This window comes from Teleopsis dalmanni, chromosome 2 (genome assembly GCF_002237135.1).
Source record: "Teleopsis dalmanni isolate 2A chromosome 2, ASM223713v2, whole genome shotgun sequence".
NCBI lineage: Eukaryota > Metazoa > Arthropoda > Insecta > Diptera > Diopsidae > Teleopsis > Teleopsis dalmanni.
Window position 1 is genome coordinate 182,838,153 of NC_051847.1, and position 16,400 is coordinate 182,854,552.

Consider the following 16,400-nt stretch of genomic DNA (forward strand, 5'->3'; position numbering starts at 1 on the left):
ATTAAAGAAATTATGCTTAATAGCATATGCAGTGCAAATGTGATAAAAGTAATAAAACTTGAATTTTATAGACGCTATGCAGCTGAGTTGCTCAATTAAGATTCCAACTTATTACTTTAGTTTAGTTTTAAATGATTGATTATGTAAAATTATATACATACTATATATGTGAATATGCATTTATTTAAATTTCATTCATCATAATTTCAATAATTCAATATATAATTTTCTTAACAAAATACTTGCAAATTGCTTTACATTCGACAATACACAATACAATTTTATATTTGTAACAACAAAATTTATTTAAATTAATGCCAAATAATTTTAAAAGTTTTTAACCACAATTCAATTAACATAACAGATTATTTGTTCTTATATTTAAATGCTTTCATATCTCAACATAATCACGTGCATTTTTGATATATAAATTTATATATATAATTTATAGTTAATTTAATGTTATATATAAAATTGTTTAAAAAATAAAAATAATTACTTTCGTGAGAAAAAAAAGCTTTCGATAATTGTATTCAGAAATTAGTTTACCAGCCTGGTGGTTTCTGGTTAGGATAACCACCTTGTTGATGTGCAAAACTGCCGGGGTATGTACCATAATGTCCCGGTTGCGGTCCTTGTGGGAAACCACTGTATTGGTAAGCAGCTGAAATATGATATTTTTAAATAACCAAAATTTATATAAAAATATACTATGATTTATACACTTACATCCTGGATAAGGAAGCGTAGCATATGGATTAAAGCCTTGCGGCATTGGTGGTGGCGCATAAGCAGGATACGGCATATTTGGTGCTGCTCCATATGGTACTGGCATGCCTTGCATTTGTTGTGGATATGGCATATTTGTTGAAGCCGCAGTAGGGGCAGCAGGTACTGGAGATGGCGCAATAGTTGGTGCTGTTATATCTGTAAGTCACAAGAAAATTATTCATACTTATTTTATTAAATAGCGAATTTAAGAAAAATAATTACCACTTCCACTGCCTGATGTTGAAGCATAATGGGATGGTAGTGCGGGTGTTGGTCCTGGTGCTTGTCTGCTCGACTCTGTTGTCAAATCTTTAAGCAATTCCTCCTTTTCAGTTTTACGTGCAAAGCAGAAGTCGGAAATCTTATTTTGAAATACAACCAATAACTGCGTTAAATCATTATAAAACTTAGTGCCTTCTTTAAGATTGCCTAATAACTCTATAAAGCTATCATAAGCTGTAGCTAATTCTTGATACAGTTTATCGCGTGAACTACCGCAATTACCAGTTTCACTGATAAATTCATTATGTCCTTGTTGTACATCAGCAATTATTGTTTGTTGTCGTTCAATACTTTCCTTTACTTGTGCTTGCAATGGATTTAGTACTTCACCAATGCGCATAAGAGATAGCGCTGGTTCATCTATTGCACCATCCTTTTGTAATGCTTGCAGGAATTGATGTTTCATATCGAACGTCGCACCTTTAAGTTCTGACTCGATAGCATCACGTTCTGCTTTTATTGTTTCCACAGATTCCATTAATGCTCTTAATTTTTGCACACTTGGACAATTAGGATCGACGGTGCCATTAGCACTCGGCACCGCTTGATTTATTTGTTCTGGTGAGAGTGATAATAAGCTTATACCCTTTGAACAAATGTTGAGTAAAAAGAATAATCAATCACTATTTTAAAATAATTTTATTATATATTTACCTTTTGATTGGCTTCAAATTTCTGCCGCACAACTTTGTCTGCTTCAATAGCATTGAATATCACTTCACGATATTTCTTTGCATTAGTCCGGAACATTTCAGTTAATTTATCTGATGAGATTCTAGACCAACGTTCATTAAACTGTGCACGCAATTGATTATCAGAATCACGTTCCTCATCTAGCATACGTTCTGTTTCATCCAATATTTCTTTATTACGGTTAAGCAACTCTGGTAACTCTTTAAGCAATGACTGCACACCATCAATACCACCTTTTTCGCGCACATCACGTGCTTTATCCAGCAAAGAAGGTGGTAATCCACTGCTGCCATCGGTTATTTCTATAGCTGCTGGCAAATTTAAACTTGCCAATACCGCATTTAATGTCTGCGTTGCCTCACGTAATTTCATTACCTCTGCATTGACAATTTCATTCTTGCGCGTATCAGAAGCCATTATAGCATTGTGTAGTTCAACAGGCACCAAATTATCAAATTTATCTTTAAAGTTAGTAGACATAGGCGATGCTAATGGCAATGCCTTGGCCAATTGTGCTTTGCCTGGTGCAGCCAAAGTACTTATGTCCGGTATCATTTCATTATAAATGAACTCATTATCTTTTGTAGATTCTGCTAGGTTCCGTTTAGCACGGTTAAAATATTCATCCAAGTATGTTGCGTTGCCAGAACGTGTTTGAGCTGCTTTGAATAGATCAACTGCAGACCGTAAGCGCGCAATTTCTTCTCCAATCTTTTTAGAGGCGCGACAGACCAAACTCTGATAGAGCTGTGTTAGCGCGTGACAACCAGCCTGCTTACCAGCCACAGTTGGTATCCATTCTTTATCCCATAAGCTACGCACAGATTCTTTTTGCATGGCACGTAGAACATCAGCATAGAATTCTTCAGCCTGGCAGCAGAGTTTTGCAATGATTTGATCTTTCATATTATCTGTTAAAAATAAAAATGACACAAATTTAATTAGAATATGCAATAAATAATTAAAAATAATTAAATCAGACTTTTACCTTTGATTGCTTTCAGTATAACAACTTCCTGCGCTTGTGCAATCATTAAAGCTTGCAGCACAGTCAACATGTCTTGCGTTAAATCTGGAGTGGGTTCCGAAGGAATGGCAGCTGGTGTAGCACCTTTCAAATACTGGAATATACCTGCACTTTGCTGTAATAGTTTCAATGCCATTTTCAAGCCATCATCACAATCTAACGATTGTGCAGCCGCTACATTACTTTGCAGTGCCGCTATGTTGAAGAGTACACATACCTTCTCGTACAAAAGTGAAGTGTGTGCTGTTTAAAAATAAGATAATAACTATAATTAGTTATCTAAAAGTTAGATAAGATTTATTTAATGGTATATTGCACATATATATATATTAATATAAATACATATAATATCATATACAAGTCAAAACTGGGACAGAGTGAATGCGAATTGAAACGAATGCCTCGGTATTTACATTGATATCTACCATATTCGAAGTGGGAGTGTATTTTCTAAAAAACTTAGCTTACGTTCCTTCGAACTACATCATCATTGTAGTGTTTTACAAGCAGGGTTTACTGTCATTAATCTCGTTATCAAATAAATTCATCGCAATGAAATCTTTAGCAGGAACATTTACATTTTCAGTGATAACCAAAAACCCTCCTAAAATCTCCTAATAACTATCTAGCCTAATATCGGAATTTATTGGAACTTTCAATGAGGGGTCGCTAAATTTATTGGTTGAACTGCAATGTAGGGGCGATGAACTTGTCAGGAACGGTACATAATTTTCGATATCATCAAATCCAGTTGATGTAGGCGGTCTTTACTAGCAGTTAAAATGGCTATATTAACATTAAATATTTTAAAATGGTACTGTCGTACTTGTGACTTGAAGATGGAAGAAGAGAGTTCTTACTCATTTAAAAGATATTACCGGTTAATCAAAATTACAAGTGGTTTCACAATACTAATGAGGTTTCTATTAAAATAACCAATTCGCCTTCAAAATTATGACAACACAATAAGTCAATATAATAGACGTTAATGAGCTGCGACTTCTTGTAAGACAAGCTAACACCGATATCTTCTATATGCCATATTATATGTATAGATATATTAACAATACTTTTGACTGTTGAACTCAAATTTGTAGTTCGTTATCTTTCAGATATCTGGGTCTTGGGGAATAATTGGTTAAAATTTAAAAACTGAGGTTTTAAGAGGTAAACAAACATTTTTCGTGTCTTTAGAAAATTTGCAACAAACAAAATGATAAACATTTTTTCCTTAGGTTACCATCAACAAATTTCTCTTCTTTTCTCTTAAGGTAGAGATTTTTCATATCGTCTACAAAGACTAATTGATGGTCACCAATTTCCGTTGCAGTTTTATTGTTTCCAAGAAAAACGAACCAGATATGTTTGAGAGATGACTCAATTAATTACAGTGTCTTTATTTTGATCTATTCTGAAGTATTTGGAATGAGAGTTTCGTATTAGTAATAAGATATCTTTAATACTGCCTTTTAATTACATATGTTTTCGTAACATATTTTAATATTTATGTCTTATAAGTTCATATATAGCTATAAGTTCATATAGCTACTTAAATATCTTAATTAATAGTGAATTATATGAAATCTAAATTGAAAAACATATTTAGTAATGAATTCATTCAGAAAGATGTCAATTTTTATACTAATTAAATTATTTACTAATCATTAATCAGTGAATATTTTTTTCAACTAGAAAATAACTGCTTTTAGTTAGGGATATGATCTGGGCAGTATTTAGAACCCAATGTTAACATTATAGAGAACTGCAAGGTATTTATTGCCAACCGCATCTCCACGTCTTTACTCTTTTAAACTCTTCTTTTTAAATATTTAATAAAAATATTTTAATTTTCAGTTTAAAGACTTCACTTTTATTATTATTTAAGTGTATGCCCTTTGGAATTAAGCTTAATTAGAGTGAACACTTAATTGACTCATTGAATGCTTCAATTTTAATTCTGCAATAGCTCTTGAGACAGACTTTAACTCTGTATTATAATACCACATAACTATTTTTAATATTTCTGAATTTATTACTTCCTATACATACATACTCGAAGTATGTATATGTACATATATTAATATGTATTAATAATTGTAATAATGTTATTTAATTAATTTCAAAATATAAGCAAAAGCTTAATTAGACGATTTTAAATATTGGCAGTTAAAATTTTAATTATTATAAAATAATAAACTCCAATTATATGCATATTACGTTCATCGATAGTATGTATACGTGTGTATCCACATATGGATGACTATATGTAAGCTAACTTCCACTATCAGAGACACGCATCGCATACCGAATAATTGAAGCTCTTTTGTTACTTGTACGCTTCAGTTCGTAAGAAGGAGAAGCGTGAACAGTTGAAATAATTTAATAAACAAAAAAATAATAACAATAATAAATTATTTAAGCATGCAAACATTGTTATAATTTCAGTTAAACCCGCACAGTCAATTACGACATCTTCCATTTTAGGCGCAGATCGTAACCAGTTTCTTCACTCTTCATTAACCCAAACATTAGAAAATATGATTTGAAATATTTTTTCAGTTGGCTGAAACCGGCTTTTATGTTTAATAACAATAATAATAATGGATTTACAAAAACAAAAACTGGTTAACATAAAAAGCCGCTTAAAATAAGAAAATTTAAAGTTACAGATTATAAGTTGAAGATTGTAGAAGAGGAAGAGAATTAAGTTAAGAAAATGAACATTTCTTGATTTTTTTTTGTTAAAACTCTCAATATTGGTATAGGATGTGTCATAGAATAGAATTGACTACACTATGAAAATATGAATGAATATATAGTATTAGTACTGAAATGGAATGTTATATGAACAAAATACAGTAAAGATAATAAATAAAACAACTGTAAAAATAAAGACTGAACAATATTGTAAAGTATTTAATTTATTGTTTATTATTTAGAACTAAATTAGTAAATAGATTCCAGTATAAGTAACCATATTATGTTTTCAAGAGTAGTTATAATATTGCTCCGCTTTGAGGAAGAAGACAAACAAACTTGGAAATATCGGCGATGTTTATATAGACTACTATTATAGTTTATAAAAAAAATAATTTAGGTATAAGCTTTGGTTTATCTAATTCACATAAGTTTTTTCTAAAGCAAATATTTAAAAAATTGAATTTACAACTACTTTAAATTATAAAAAAGCATTCCATATATATGTTATTTAATGCAATGGACTTTATTGTAGGTATTATATATATAAAAAATAAATCAATAAGAAAAACAGTAAACAATACAAAGAAGGGGTTCCATATATTTAATACAATGTTGTTGTTGTAACCCACTAGGACCTGCTTGGGAGGTGTTGAACAGCACTTGGTTGACGCTAATCAAACTTTCTTTTGATTTAATACAATGGACTATATTGTTTTATATGCAAATTGTATCAATTAATAAAAAAAAGTAAATAAACCATAGAAAAAGATAAGAACAGATATTATATCTATTAAATAAATAAAAAATTATAGATAATGCACATAGATAATATATATTTTAGTTTCGATCTTGAATATCGAGCATTGAATATCGTAAGTAGATATAATGTTTCGAAGTCGATATATAATAGGATTGGTAAATTTGTATATATATTATGTCAATTCACAATGTTAAAAATTCACAAGGATGAATATATAATCATTAAAATCTAGTAAATGAAACGGAATACGTTATTTAGCAATTTATTTGTATTACGCACTCAGTTTGTACTTTACTTGTGTTTTACTACGAGTAGCACGTGAAACAGACCTATTATTAAGCTGGGTCTTATAAGTCCCTGTTTTACAATGCACAGTAAAGTTCAGTAACCAATAAGTGTTCCAATATATGTCATTTTAGTGTCAAATCGGTATTTTTTATGGTACTGTAAACCTAATCTTATGTTGTACCGGGTCCGCTTAACCCTATTAACCCATAGTGTTAAAAACTGCCTTTAAGTATTTTAGATATATAAGTTTTTTCACAAACTATCACATATGTATTTTTTAGTTTTAATTTCCTGCGATGTTGTGAATACATCTTTACTATCTTTGTAAAACAAGCATATAAAACATAAATTTAACTAATATATAAGAAATTACGAAAATTTAAATAAACAAGATAATTTTTATAACAAATAATAATATTAAGATTAATTAAACAAGAGCGTGACTCATTATTTTAATAAAGAAAATCTTCCGAGCTTTTTATTACAATTTCCGTTTAAGTTACTATGCTTTAATTATATCTAAAATGTTATCTACAATATTTGATAATTTTTAACATAAAAGTTACTTACTTAAACTGATTCTTCCACCGAAGATAGAGCCCTTATCAAAAGCATCTTTCCACTTAAAGGGAATTTGCAGTTCGTTAACTGAGATTTTTGTCTCAAGTGCACAAATTTGATCATAATAGCTGCAAAGATAAGAATGTTTTTATTTTTTAATCGAACTTACGAAAAAAAAAAAATAATAAAATGTAACATTCTTTACTTATTAAACAAAGAACGCAATCACAGTAAATTAATCAACATAAAAAACCACCATTAAATGATAAAATAAAAGATTACTTAATCAACAAATACCAAAGACGACGTCATTTTACTGCTTTTATATTCTAAATTGATACCAAATCAGAAATGAGTCATTTTTGTGTTGTGGTCAACAAATAAATATTAGAAAGTAATCTTGTTCTTTCCGTGGTAATTAATTATAAATTTAATTTCATCATGTCGATGAACATACCTATAAACAATTTCCAAGGAACCTTCGTTCTTTTCGAAAAATTTCCAAATTGCCGTTTTGCGTTGTGAGGAAAAATTATTTACAGCTTCACTGTAACTCGCTTTATCGGCTGCTGGAGCCGCACTGTAGGTTCCCTGTATGAGGTTGTTAAGTGGTGTGACCACATCAACTTCGGACGGTTTCTTTAGCGGCACACCCAATAATTTTGACATTTTTAACTTTTATTTGTTAAACAAAATAATATTTTTAAAACAATTAAATTTTTTTTCTCTATTTTAGACGAATATTGCTATTTCTTCTTGCAATCCAACGTCACTCCGCCGCGAAAATGACGAATAGTTTTCAACGATTTGGTCTAGACTAATTTTACCAATTATCATTGTTTACCTTTTTCTTTGGTATATTGCGCGCAGTGTTGTATTTTTGTGTGTGAAGAAGCTTTTATTATACCAGGTTCGCACTATCTCATTTAGGCACTTGCTCATTTATATAAATGAGGAACCGTTCACATAATAATGAGCTCATTTATACAGCTTTTAGAACTTTTATATGTCAAAAAAGCTATAAAAGAACTTTCTTTTGTTTACAAATAAAACACAAAGAAAAATTTTGGTATTGTGTAAAATAAATATTTTAAAATGGAAAACGCAGAAAATTTAAAAAACATAATATATATAATGTGTGTGAAATTATTAATAATAGAAAGAAAGCAATTTCTGAATATCGTAAATGTCGTGCAATGCACCGAAAAAATATACTTGAAATAAGAAAAAAGCAAATAGCAATACTTTCTACAATAATTGCTAGCAACCGGAGGAAGTGCTGGACTTTGGTTAGTGCCGCCAGTAATGATTATTAAATAAAGTTTAAAATTAACATTTTTTTTCAGAAAAGAACAAAGAAATTCTGGGAAGTGGATTGCCAGAAAAATGGTCCAAATTTTTTCAAAGAAAATTTTCGCATGAGTTTGGAATGTTTTAAGGAGTTATGTGAATTATTAAAAGGACTACAGAAAAGAGATACAACCTTTCGAATTTCAATTTCTATAGAAAAGAGAATTGCTATTGGCTTGTATTGCCTTGGGTCGTCGGCTGAATACAGAAGCGTAGCAAATCTGTTTGGCGTTGGCAAGTCAACCGTGTGCATTTGCCTGAAATTATTTTGCCAGGAGGTGTGGAAAATTCTTTCACCCTTGTACATGAATGCATTTCCATTAACAAGCGACAAGGTGAATGAGTGCATCAGAGGATTTGAGGTTCTTGGTTTTCCACAATGTTTAGGTGCAATGGGTAAGTTTTCAATTTACTATTACTGAAACATATTAATTGTAAACAACATTAAAGATGGAAGCCACATTGAAATAAAACCAGAATCTCAGAATGCTGTTGACTACTATAACTATAAAGGGTGGTACTCGATTGTTTTGTTTGCCCTCGTAGATTATAGGTAAGTAATTTATAAGTAAATAAACAACGAAATTTCAATAAACGCGCAAATATATTTTACTGTTTATTTACAGATACCGTTTTCTTTATATAAATGTTGGGTATCCTGGAAGAGTCATTGACTCTTCCATTTTTGAAAATTCATCACTTAAGAGCCAGTTAGAAAATTGTATTGCTTTAGAAGACAAAAGTAGGGTGATTAATGGTGTCTTTTTGCCATTGACATGAATCCATCTGAAATAAATGAATATATCTCACTAAAAAATTAAATATTTCATTGATATATTAAATCATTTATACACATGTTATATATTAATTACATTTCAATTAATAAAAACAGATTATATTTAATACTACTTTCTCAGTGTACTTGTTTACAGCTCAGTTGTTGTTTGTTTACATTTTATATTTAAAAATATATGACAGATACTTCAAATTTTGGTCATTTCCCTTTTGGGAAATTTTTTTTAAAGGGTTGCATTCGACAATTTTGGTCTAAAATGAGCTGATTTATTGTAAATCAGCACATTTATATGAAAGCTCTTTGTATGGTAAATCATGCTCATTAGTGATTATAATGAGCAAAACCACCTAAATGAGATAGTGTGAATGTACTATTACGCATAGCTTTTATTTTATATAGAAAAATATTAATTAATTTTATTAAATATTAAGTTCGAGTAAATTGATGGTATATTGAGGGAAATAGTAAATTATGTTGGTATGGCAGGCATGTTTTAATTTATCAGAAGTTTGAGTAGAGAAAATTAGATAAAAATTAGGTAAATTAGATGTTACCATTGTGAAAATTTTATATGTTTAATAAATAAATTTAAAAACTTCTAAACGAAAATAATAAATAAGTGCAATAAATAAATATTTATAGAATTGCAGTTCAAAAAATATCTAGGAAATTTCAATTTATTATATCGCAATTTGCTCGAACTCGCACACAGCCAAAAAAGTAATTAGTCTTGAAAATATTTACTACAGCTAATTTTTGTTTTCGTATTTATATACTTGTAATCTATAACTCAGATTCGATATGCATAATTTTAACAATCAAGAAAATGTGAAAAGCAGAATATATTGCCATTACCCAACATTATTGGACGTAAAATAAATGAAAATCAAACAATTAAACAAAATTACAAAATCAAACAAAACTTTAGAGTTTTACTAATTTTTTTTTTATTTTTTATTCTTCAAAGAAACTAGATTTACATTTCAAGGTATTTATTTGTTTGCAATCGAATAAAGTACAGAAGAAATAGTGAAGTAAAATATTTAAAAATTAGGATTTGGGACTTTAATTTTTTTCTTATTTTCAGTAAAAAGAGATTCCACTTTATTCATAATCTTATAGTGATCATCAGTTGTAGTATAATTCGTTTCAAAAATAAATTCAGAATTTTGAATGAGTCCTCTACTTTATTCTTGGAAGGGTGATAAACAATTACATCCACCGAACGAACCCTCATCATCACTTTCCGTTGCGCTTAGAATTGGATCCAGTAATTTAGAGCTATAGTGCTCTTTATTTGTAGGAAATCTCAATATAATTGTTAAGAGTAGCATTTGAAGTTCTTTTATTTACTTTAAACCACGCTGCCAGCGACTGGCATTTGCACAAAGAAGCAACAAAAGAAAGAAAAAATTAAAAATTTGGTTTGGAAAAAGGTGCTTCCCTTAACAGAAAAATGCATTTATACTTAAAACAAAAATTCGACTTATAGAATGCACTTTCCCATATTCCTATCGGCACGGAACATAATTTTTGTTCGAATTATAGAGAAATTCGAGTTTTAGAAGTTCGAGTTATGGAAGCAGAATTGTATGGAATTTGCTCTCTAAAACCTTGGTGCACTGTTTTTGGTTCGAGTTATAGAAAATTCAAGTTATAGAAGTTTGAATTATGGAAAATTTGTAACCCAACTTTAAATTGTGATACTTCCATTTATTGGAATAAGTCAACACTAACTTCAATAAATTATTAAGAGGTATCTAAGAAATAAATGCTTACACACTATAATTTAAATCCCATACATTGCGTTGTCTTATACCAAACCCATTATATTAGGTAAGGTTAGGTTATCTGGTAGTCTTGTGCTAACATTCTTTCACTGATTTGTTTTTAATATTTTTAAAACTTATATGGTGACTTAGCTTCCTTTCTCATTAATCATGGATTTTTGATTTACTCCAATATATTTATTTATGCAACAATTAAACTGTGTTTACACTTCAATTATCAAATCTCATTAGCACACTTGCATCGATTTTACATGGCATTTATTGCTGCATATTTGTATGTTAATTGTGATACTGGGTGATAGGTTAATGTATGTATCTTAATGTAATGTTTATTGATACATACTAAGTAAAATCATAACTTAGTGAGCCTTTCAGATCAGAACTTACTTTGAGTAATAGGGAGATTTACTGTAATTACCGTTAATTTACTAAAATAGTTTAAGTGTAAAGATGAGTATTATTAAAGCCTTGAATTGATGGTGAAACGATGATAAAAAAGATGTATAAAAATCAGTCTATTTACATTCGCAAGGTTTTTATAGGAGAGACATGCATGGTATAGGCCCAGTAGAATCATAGCAACAGGTGCCTTCAGACCAAAACTTAATTTGGGTGATATGGGATTACTGTTATTACTATTATTTTTATTGGGAGAGTTTACGTGTGCAGATGTTGGTTATTGAGATTTTGACATGTTGGAGGTGGAAGCGATGATTCAAAAGATGTACAAAAATCACTTTATTTAGATTTATCTGGTCTTTATAGAAGAGATTAGCATGGTATAGTCTGAAATGTAGTGTTATGTGGTATTTCTTTAAAGTTGCCAATGTGTAGTTTGGTGGATTATAATGGGTCATTTGATTTTTACTAAAACATATGTAAGGAAAGAAATAAATGTTAGCGCATTCTTGAGGAATTAAGAATCCATATTAGTCTTATAGAAACAAGAGTAACTTTTGCGGACTGATAGTGACTATCAGAAACTAAAGCTAGTTTTTATAAAATTTTATTAATTGGTAAATATTTATTACTATTATAACTTTAGAAAATAAAAAATTTAGCCTTACTAAATGCAAATAAATTTTTTAAAATCTTTATTGATATATGTATATAAGTATTCATATTAACTCCAAGTTTACATAATTCATTTTAATAAAAAGTCAATATACTTTAGATACATTGTTCAATTACACATTAATAAATCGTAAATTATTTAATTATTATCTATATATTTTACTTCATTGAGATACAAATAATTGTCAGCTTACTTCAATTTAACAAAAAATCAATACGAAAATAAATAAGTAAAAATAAAAAAACAAAAATAAAAAAAAAAGTAACGTAATATCAAACTCACTTTTTAACAATAAATTAAAATTAATCTTTCAAAATATACAATTACAATTGTAATTAAAAAATAGTCACAGACTTCAGAAAACACAAGCGAAGCGAGGGTTTACGTCCCTGCTAAGGAACCATGCTGTTAGAGGGTATAAATATGTTGAAGGTTTTTAATTGCCTAAATATGCGTACGTGTTATGTTAAACGTTATTATAACTTGATTTAAAAAAAATTTATATGTAAATTATGTTATATATTTGAAGCGTCCAGTATACGTCGTTGTCACTCATTCCTGCACTGCAATCGGGTTGTTATTACTATTTAATCCTACATTTTGTTCACTTCCGCTTGTTGTGTTGTTGGATGAGACGTCGTCTGGTTGCACAGTCGTTGCAATTGTATCAACAGATGTAGTATTAGTAATGCTTTCACCACTTGGTGGTGACGTACTTTTACGAGTCGATGTAACTTGCGGTGGCTGAAAGGATGGCCTCTGCACAAACATATTATCTATGATATGATCGATGTTATCTGCACTACCAATAGGTGCAGTCGATTGAACTGGTATAGTGCTATTGTTCTTCATCTCATCTTTCACTTCAGTCGCACGTTGTTTGTTTTTCTCCGAAGGGGGCAGTATAGGAATGGCATTTGTTGGACGTCTTTGCGGTAACGTTACTGGTCTGCTAGTAGTTTGAGCAGGTGGTACGAAGTACGTAGTACCGCCGACAGTATTGAAGTTCTGATAATTCGTATAATTTTGGTTTGAATTTGGTTGTTGTGGCTGTGTTGCACCAGGAGCAGCTACTGGTGTTACTGCTGCCGTTGGATATGAGGTAGGGGGATTGTTTTGTGGATTAGTTGGAGCCGTTGCCGCATAACCAATTGGAGCACCAGTTGCTGCTGGCTGTAAATAGTTCGCCGGCTGTGCATATGGTGTTGCTTGTGGTCCCTGAGCATTTGCTGTAGCTGCATAGGCTTCCGGTGTAGTAACATAATAAGCAGTCGGTGCAGGAGTTGGCCCAGCACTATTTCCATATGTTGGAGCTTGTGTCTGTGGTGGTACTGTAGTATATGTAGGCGGTTTCGGTTGAGGTGGTGTTTGATTAACCTGCATAGCCTGCATCTGCGCCTGTAGATTCTCTTGATGATAAAGATGCATAAGGTTTGCCTGCAACATATGTTGATCTTGCAACATCATTTGTGGTTGCTGTTGTGCCTGATATTGCATTTGAAGTTGATGCTGATCAGCAAGATGTTGGGCCTCATGCTGAGAACGACGTAAGCTTGAGTATCTTTTTGGTGGTCCACGCTGCTCTTGAGGTTGGCTCTGTTGTGGCACCAATATATTTGCGTTTTGCTGTTGTTGTTGTTGTTGTTGCTGTTGCTGTTGCTGTGTTACTATTTGGTTTTGAGTAGCTAAAGCATGCATTTGCACACTACCAACATGACTTGGATCGTTACGATTCTGTACTTGCTGTAAACGCTGAGATAAATTGGTAGGTGGTAATTGTGTAGTTGGTACTGTTTTGATTGGTAATGACTGTCTTATTGGAGTTTTTTGTTGTGGAGAGGGTTGTATTTGTTGATAACTGTTTTCGTTTGTTTTATTTATATTGCTGTTATTATTAACGTTATTGTAATCAATTTGATGTGACTGCGGATACTTAGCATTATTTTGGAGTTTACCACCACTTTTCATGATATCATTGTTTGCGCCATTCGATTGTGAGCGATTTATTTGTCTTTCAACATGAGTTTCGTTACGGTTATTCAGATCTTGATGTCCTTGACTATTTCTCTGCTTTTGCTGTTTAAATTCCATTGGAGCCTGACGAACGTTGTTCACATTTTGTCTGCCATAATTTCGGCTTTTGTTTTGTTTAATATCCCCACGATCTCTACGATCCTCTGTATTTAAGTTACGTGGTCCTTTCGAATTGTTTTTATCAGTTTGATTCAGTAGTTCAGTAGCGCTTTCGTTCTGACGTTTGTTTAACCTATTTTCCTTTTCTTCACGTACTTTAGGTTTCCTCTGAGTCTTGTTGTTTCGTTCATTTAGCGCTGGAAAATCTGATGGACGTGGCGGTTTACGTTCTTTATTGCTTGCTTTAAGGTAGGCGTTTCCATCTTCCCAGTTACGGGAGTATTTACTTGGACCTCGACCATAGCGGCGACGTCTTCTAGCACGTGGTGGAGCATCCTCTGTACGAATGTCATAACCATAAGTAGAAACTAATTCTGAACGGCTTTTTGGCGCTTGCTCATCTTGATCGAAACGATCATGAGACCAACGTTCAACAGCGGATGCTGGCTGCCATTTTTTTAATGTCTTTGAACCTTGTTCTATAATTGGAGATTGTGGTGATTTGGCACCTGCAGCACCTACAGCATTTTGTTGTTCACCACTTTCACTAATTATTAAAGTACCATCAGCCACAACATCCGCAGTACGATCATCATGTTCGTAAAACGTACCTCGTTTCGGTATATATTGAGGATTACTGCGATCTTCGTCTACTTTTTTTTGAGTTTCTGGATCGATTTTAGATGTACTCGGTAATGTATTAAACTCATCATCTTCGTCCTCGTCGTCTTCTATATCATCTTCATCAGTCACACTATCACCATCGTCATCTATATCATCATCATCGTCATAATCATCGCCACCCTCCAAGTCACTTGCTGTATCGTATTCGGAATCATGTGGATGAGAATTACTTGTACCCTGTGTTGGCGGCGATGTGCCTAAATCAGCTGCACCACCACTAGCTTCGCTTGGACAACTTAAATTTCCTTTTGGAATGTCGACTGTCTTAATATTTTCTATTTCTGCCATTTTCAATAACTAAAAAATATTATTTATTGCATTTTTTTCACATAGAGAAAGTTATACAAGTCACATATATAAAACCCACCTTGTCGATAATTATTTATTTATTTATGCTATTTAATCGCAATTAAATATTTTGTAATATTTTGTTAGTTATTTAATACGATTAAGAAAAAAACTGTTCAATGTAACTTTTTAACAACGCAATCACGAAAAAGAAAGTTAGAATATGCGGAGAATGTATGATACAGTAAAAGAAATTATCTATTTTCGTTGATTGCCTTACATGGCATTGTTGCCAACTTCATCATTAATATATTATCTTATATGTGAGCTAAAACTATAATGATGTATGGTCCTATTCTCATCTTATTAGAAATGATTAAGAAGAAATTTTATACATATAAAATAAACAAAAATTACTAATTACTATAAGTATTATTTTAAAAAATATATATGCATGATTTGTGTGCTTTGATTAAAAGTTATTTTGAACTGCCATGGCTTGAAATGACACAATAAAATATATTCAATGTATTGGCAACACTTTTATAGTGACAGCACAAAATTACGAAGTATCTATCAAAATAAAACGAAAAAAAATCTTATTACTTATTACCAAATCCAATAAGATTGAATTGAGTAAGAATATGAATTGAAAATGAATAATAAAAAAAAATTAAAATATATTTTATTATTTTATTTGTGAGTTAACACTAAAATTAATTTTAAAGTTAACTAAGAATAAGAAACTGGACAACTAAGTCCTTCGCCCTATTAAAATATATTAATTCAAAAAATTCTGAGAGATTAAACTAAAACTGATAATAGAGATGAATGGTCCCTTTAGTGATAAATTTAATGTGACAAAATTTTGCCATTAATTATCAAATACATAAAATTTTAAATATATTAATATTTATATTATTGGGATCTGAAAAAAAATCACAGGAATACAAATAAACTCAAGACATTGTAAAAAAATAGAGCATTAAGCATTTATTTTTTTACCTCGATCCCATATTTTAACTATTAATTAAGATATGAAATTTCTGACCTAGCAAGAGAGAAGAAAGTGGTTTGTTAAGCCCCAGGCGCCACTCCGAGAAAAGCACCAAATATACCTCAAGCATAAATTCTAATATTTTAATATCTCTGCATATGTTTTGGGGAGGCGAAAAAGATATAGAACCCACACTTCGAATTAT

At 30.9% G+C, this 16,400-nt stretch overlaps 3 protein-coding genes and 1 pseudogene across 3 annotated transcripts; 2 read left to right on the forward strand and 2 right to left on the reverse strand.

Moving 5' to 3' along the window:
* Positions 1 to 319: 319 nt before the first annotated feature.
* On the reverse strand, positions 320 to 8,066 carry LOC119678883 (programmed cell death 6-interacting protein-like). Its single transcript, XM_038090964.1, has 7 exons — positions 7,540 to 8,066; positions 7,092 to 7,210; positions 2,735 to 3,016; positions 1,708 to 2,657; positions 994 to 1,639; positions 730 to 927; positions 320 to 664 (listed from the first exon to the last, which is right to left on the reverse strand). The coding sequence occupies exons 1-7, from the start codon at positions 7,749 to 7,751 to the stop codon at positions 546 to 548; spliced, it is 2,526 nt and encodes an 841-aa protein (XP_037946892.1). The 5' UTR covers positions 7,752 to 8,066; the 3' UTR covers positions 320 to 545.
* A 160-nt stretch (positions 8,067 to 8,226) lies between these two features.
* On the forward strand, positions 8,227 to 9,235 carry LOC119684571 (protein ANTAGONIST OF LIKE HETEROCHROMATIN PROTEIN 1-like). Its single transcript, XM_038098634.1, has 4 exons — positions 8,227 to 8,371; positions 8,429 to 8,828; positions 8,883 to 8,985; positions 9,059 to 9,235. Exons 1-4 carry the CDS (start codon positions 8,279 to 8,281, stop codon positions 9,210 to 9,212), a joined length of 750 nt encoding a protein of 249 aa, XP_037954562.1. The 5' UTR covers positions 8,227 to 8,278; the 3' UTR covers positions 9,213 to 9,235.
* A 3,130-nt stretch (positions 9,236 to 12,365) lies between these two features.
* Positions 12,366 to 15,439, reverse strand: LOC119679445 (protein CASC3-like). The gene is made up of 2 exons (XM_038091801.1): positions 15,278 to 15,439; positions 12,366 to 15,207 (listed from the first exon to the last, which is right to left on the reverse strand). The coding sequence occupies exon 2, from the start codon at positions 15,196 to 15,198 to the stop codon at positions 12,646 to 12,648; it is 2,553 nt and encodes an 850-aa protein (XP_037947729.1). The 5' UTR covers positions 15,199 to 15,207; positions 15,278 to 15,439; the 3' UTR covers positions 12,366 to 12,645.
* The window catches only part of LOC119676323, a 15,323-nt pseudogene continuing 14,344 nt past the window's right edge, over positions 15,422 to 16,400 (forward strand).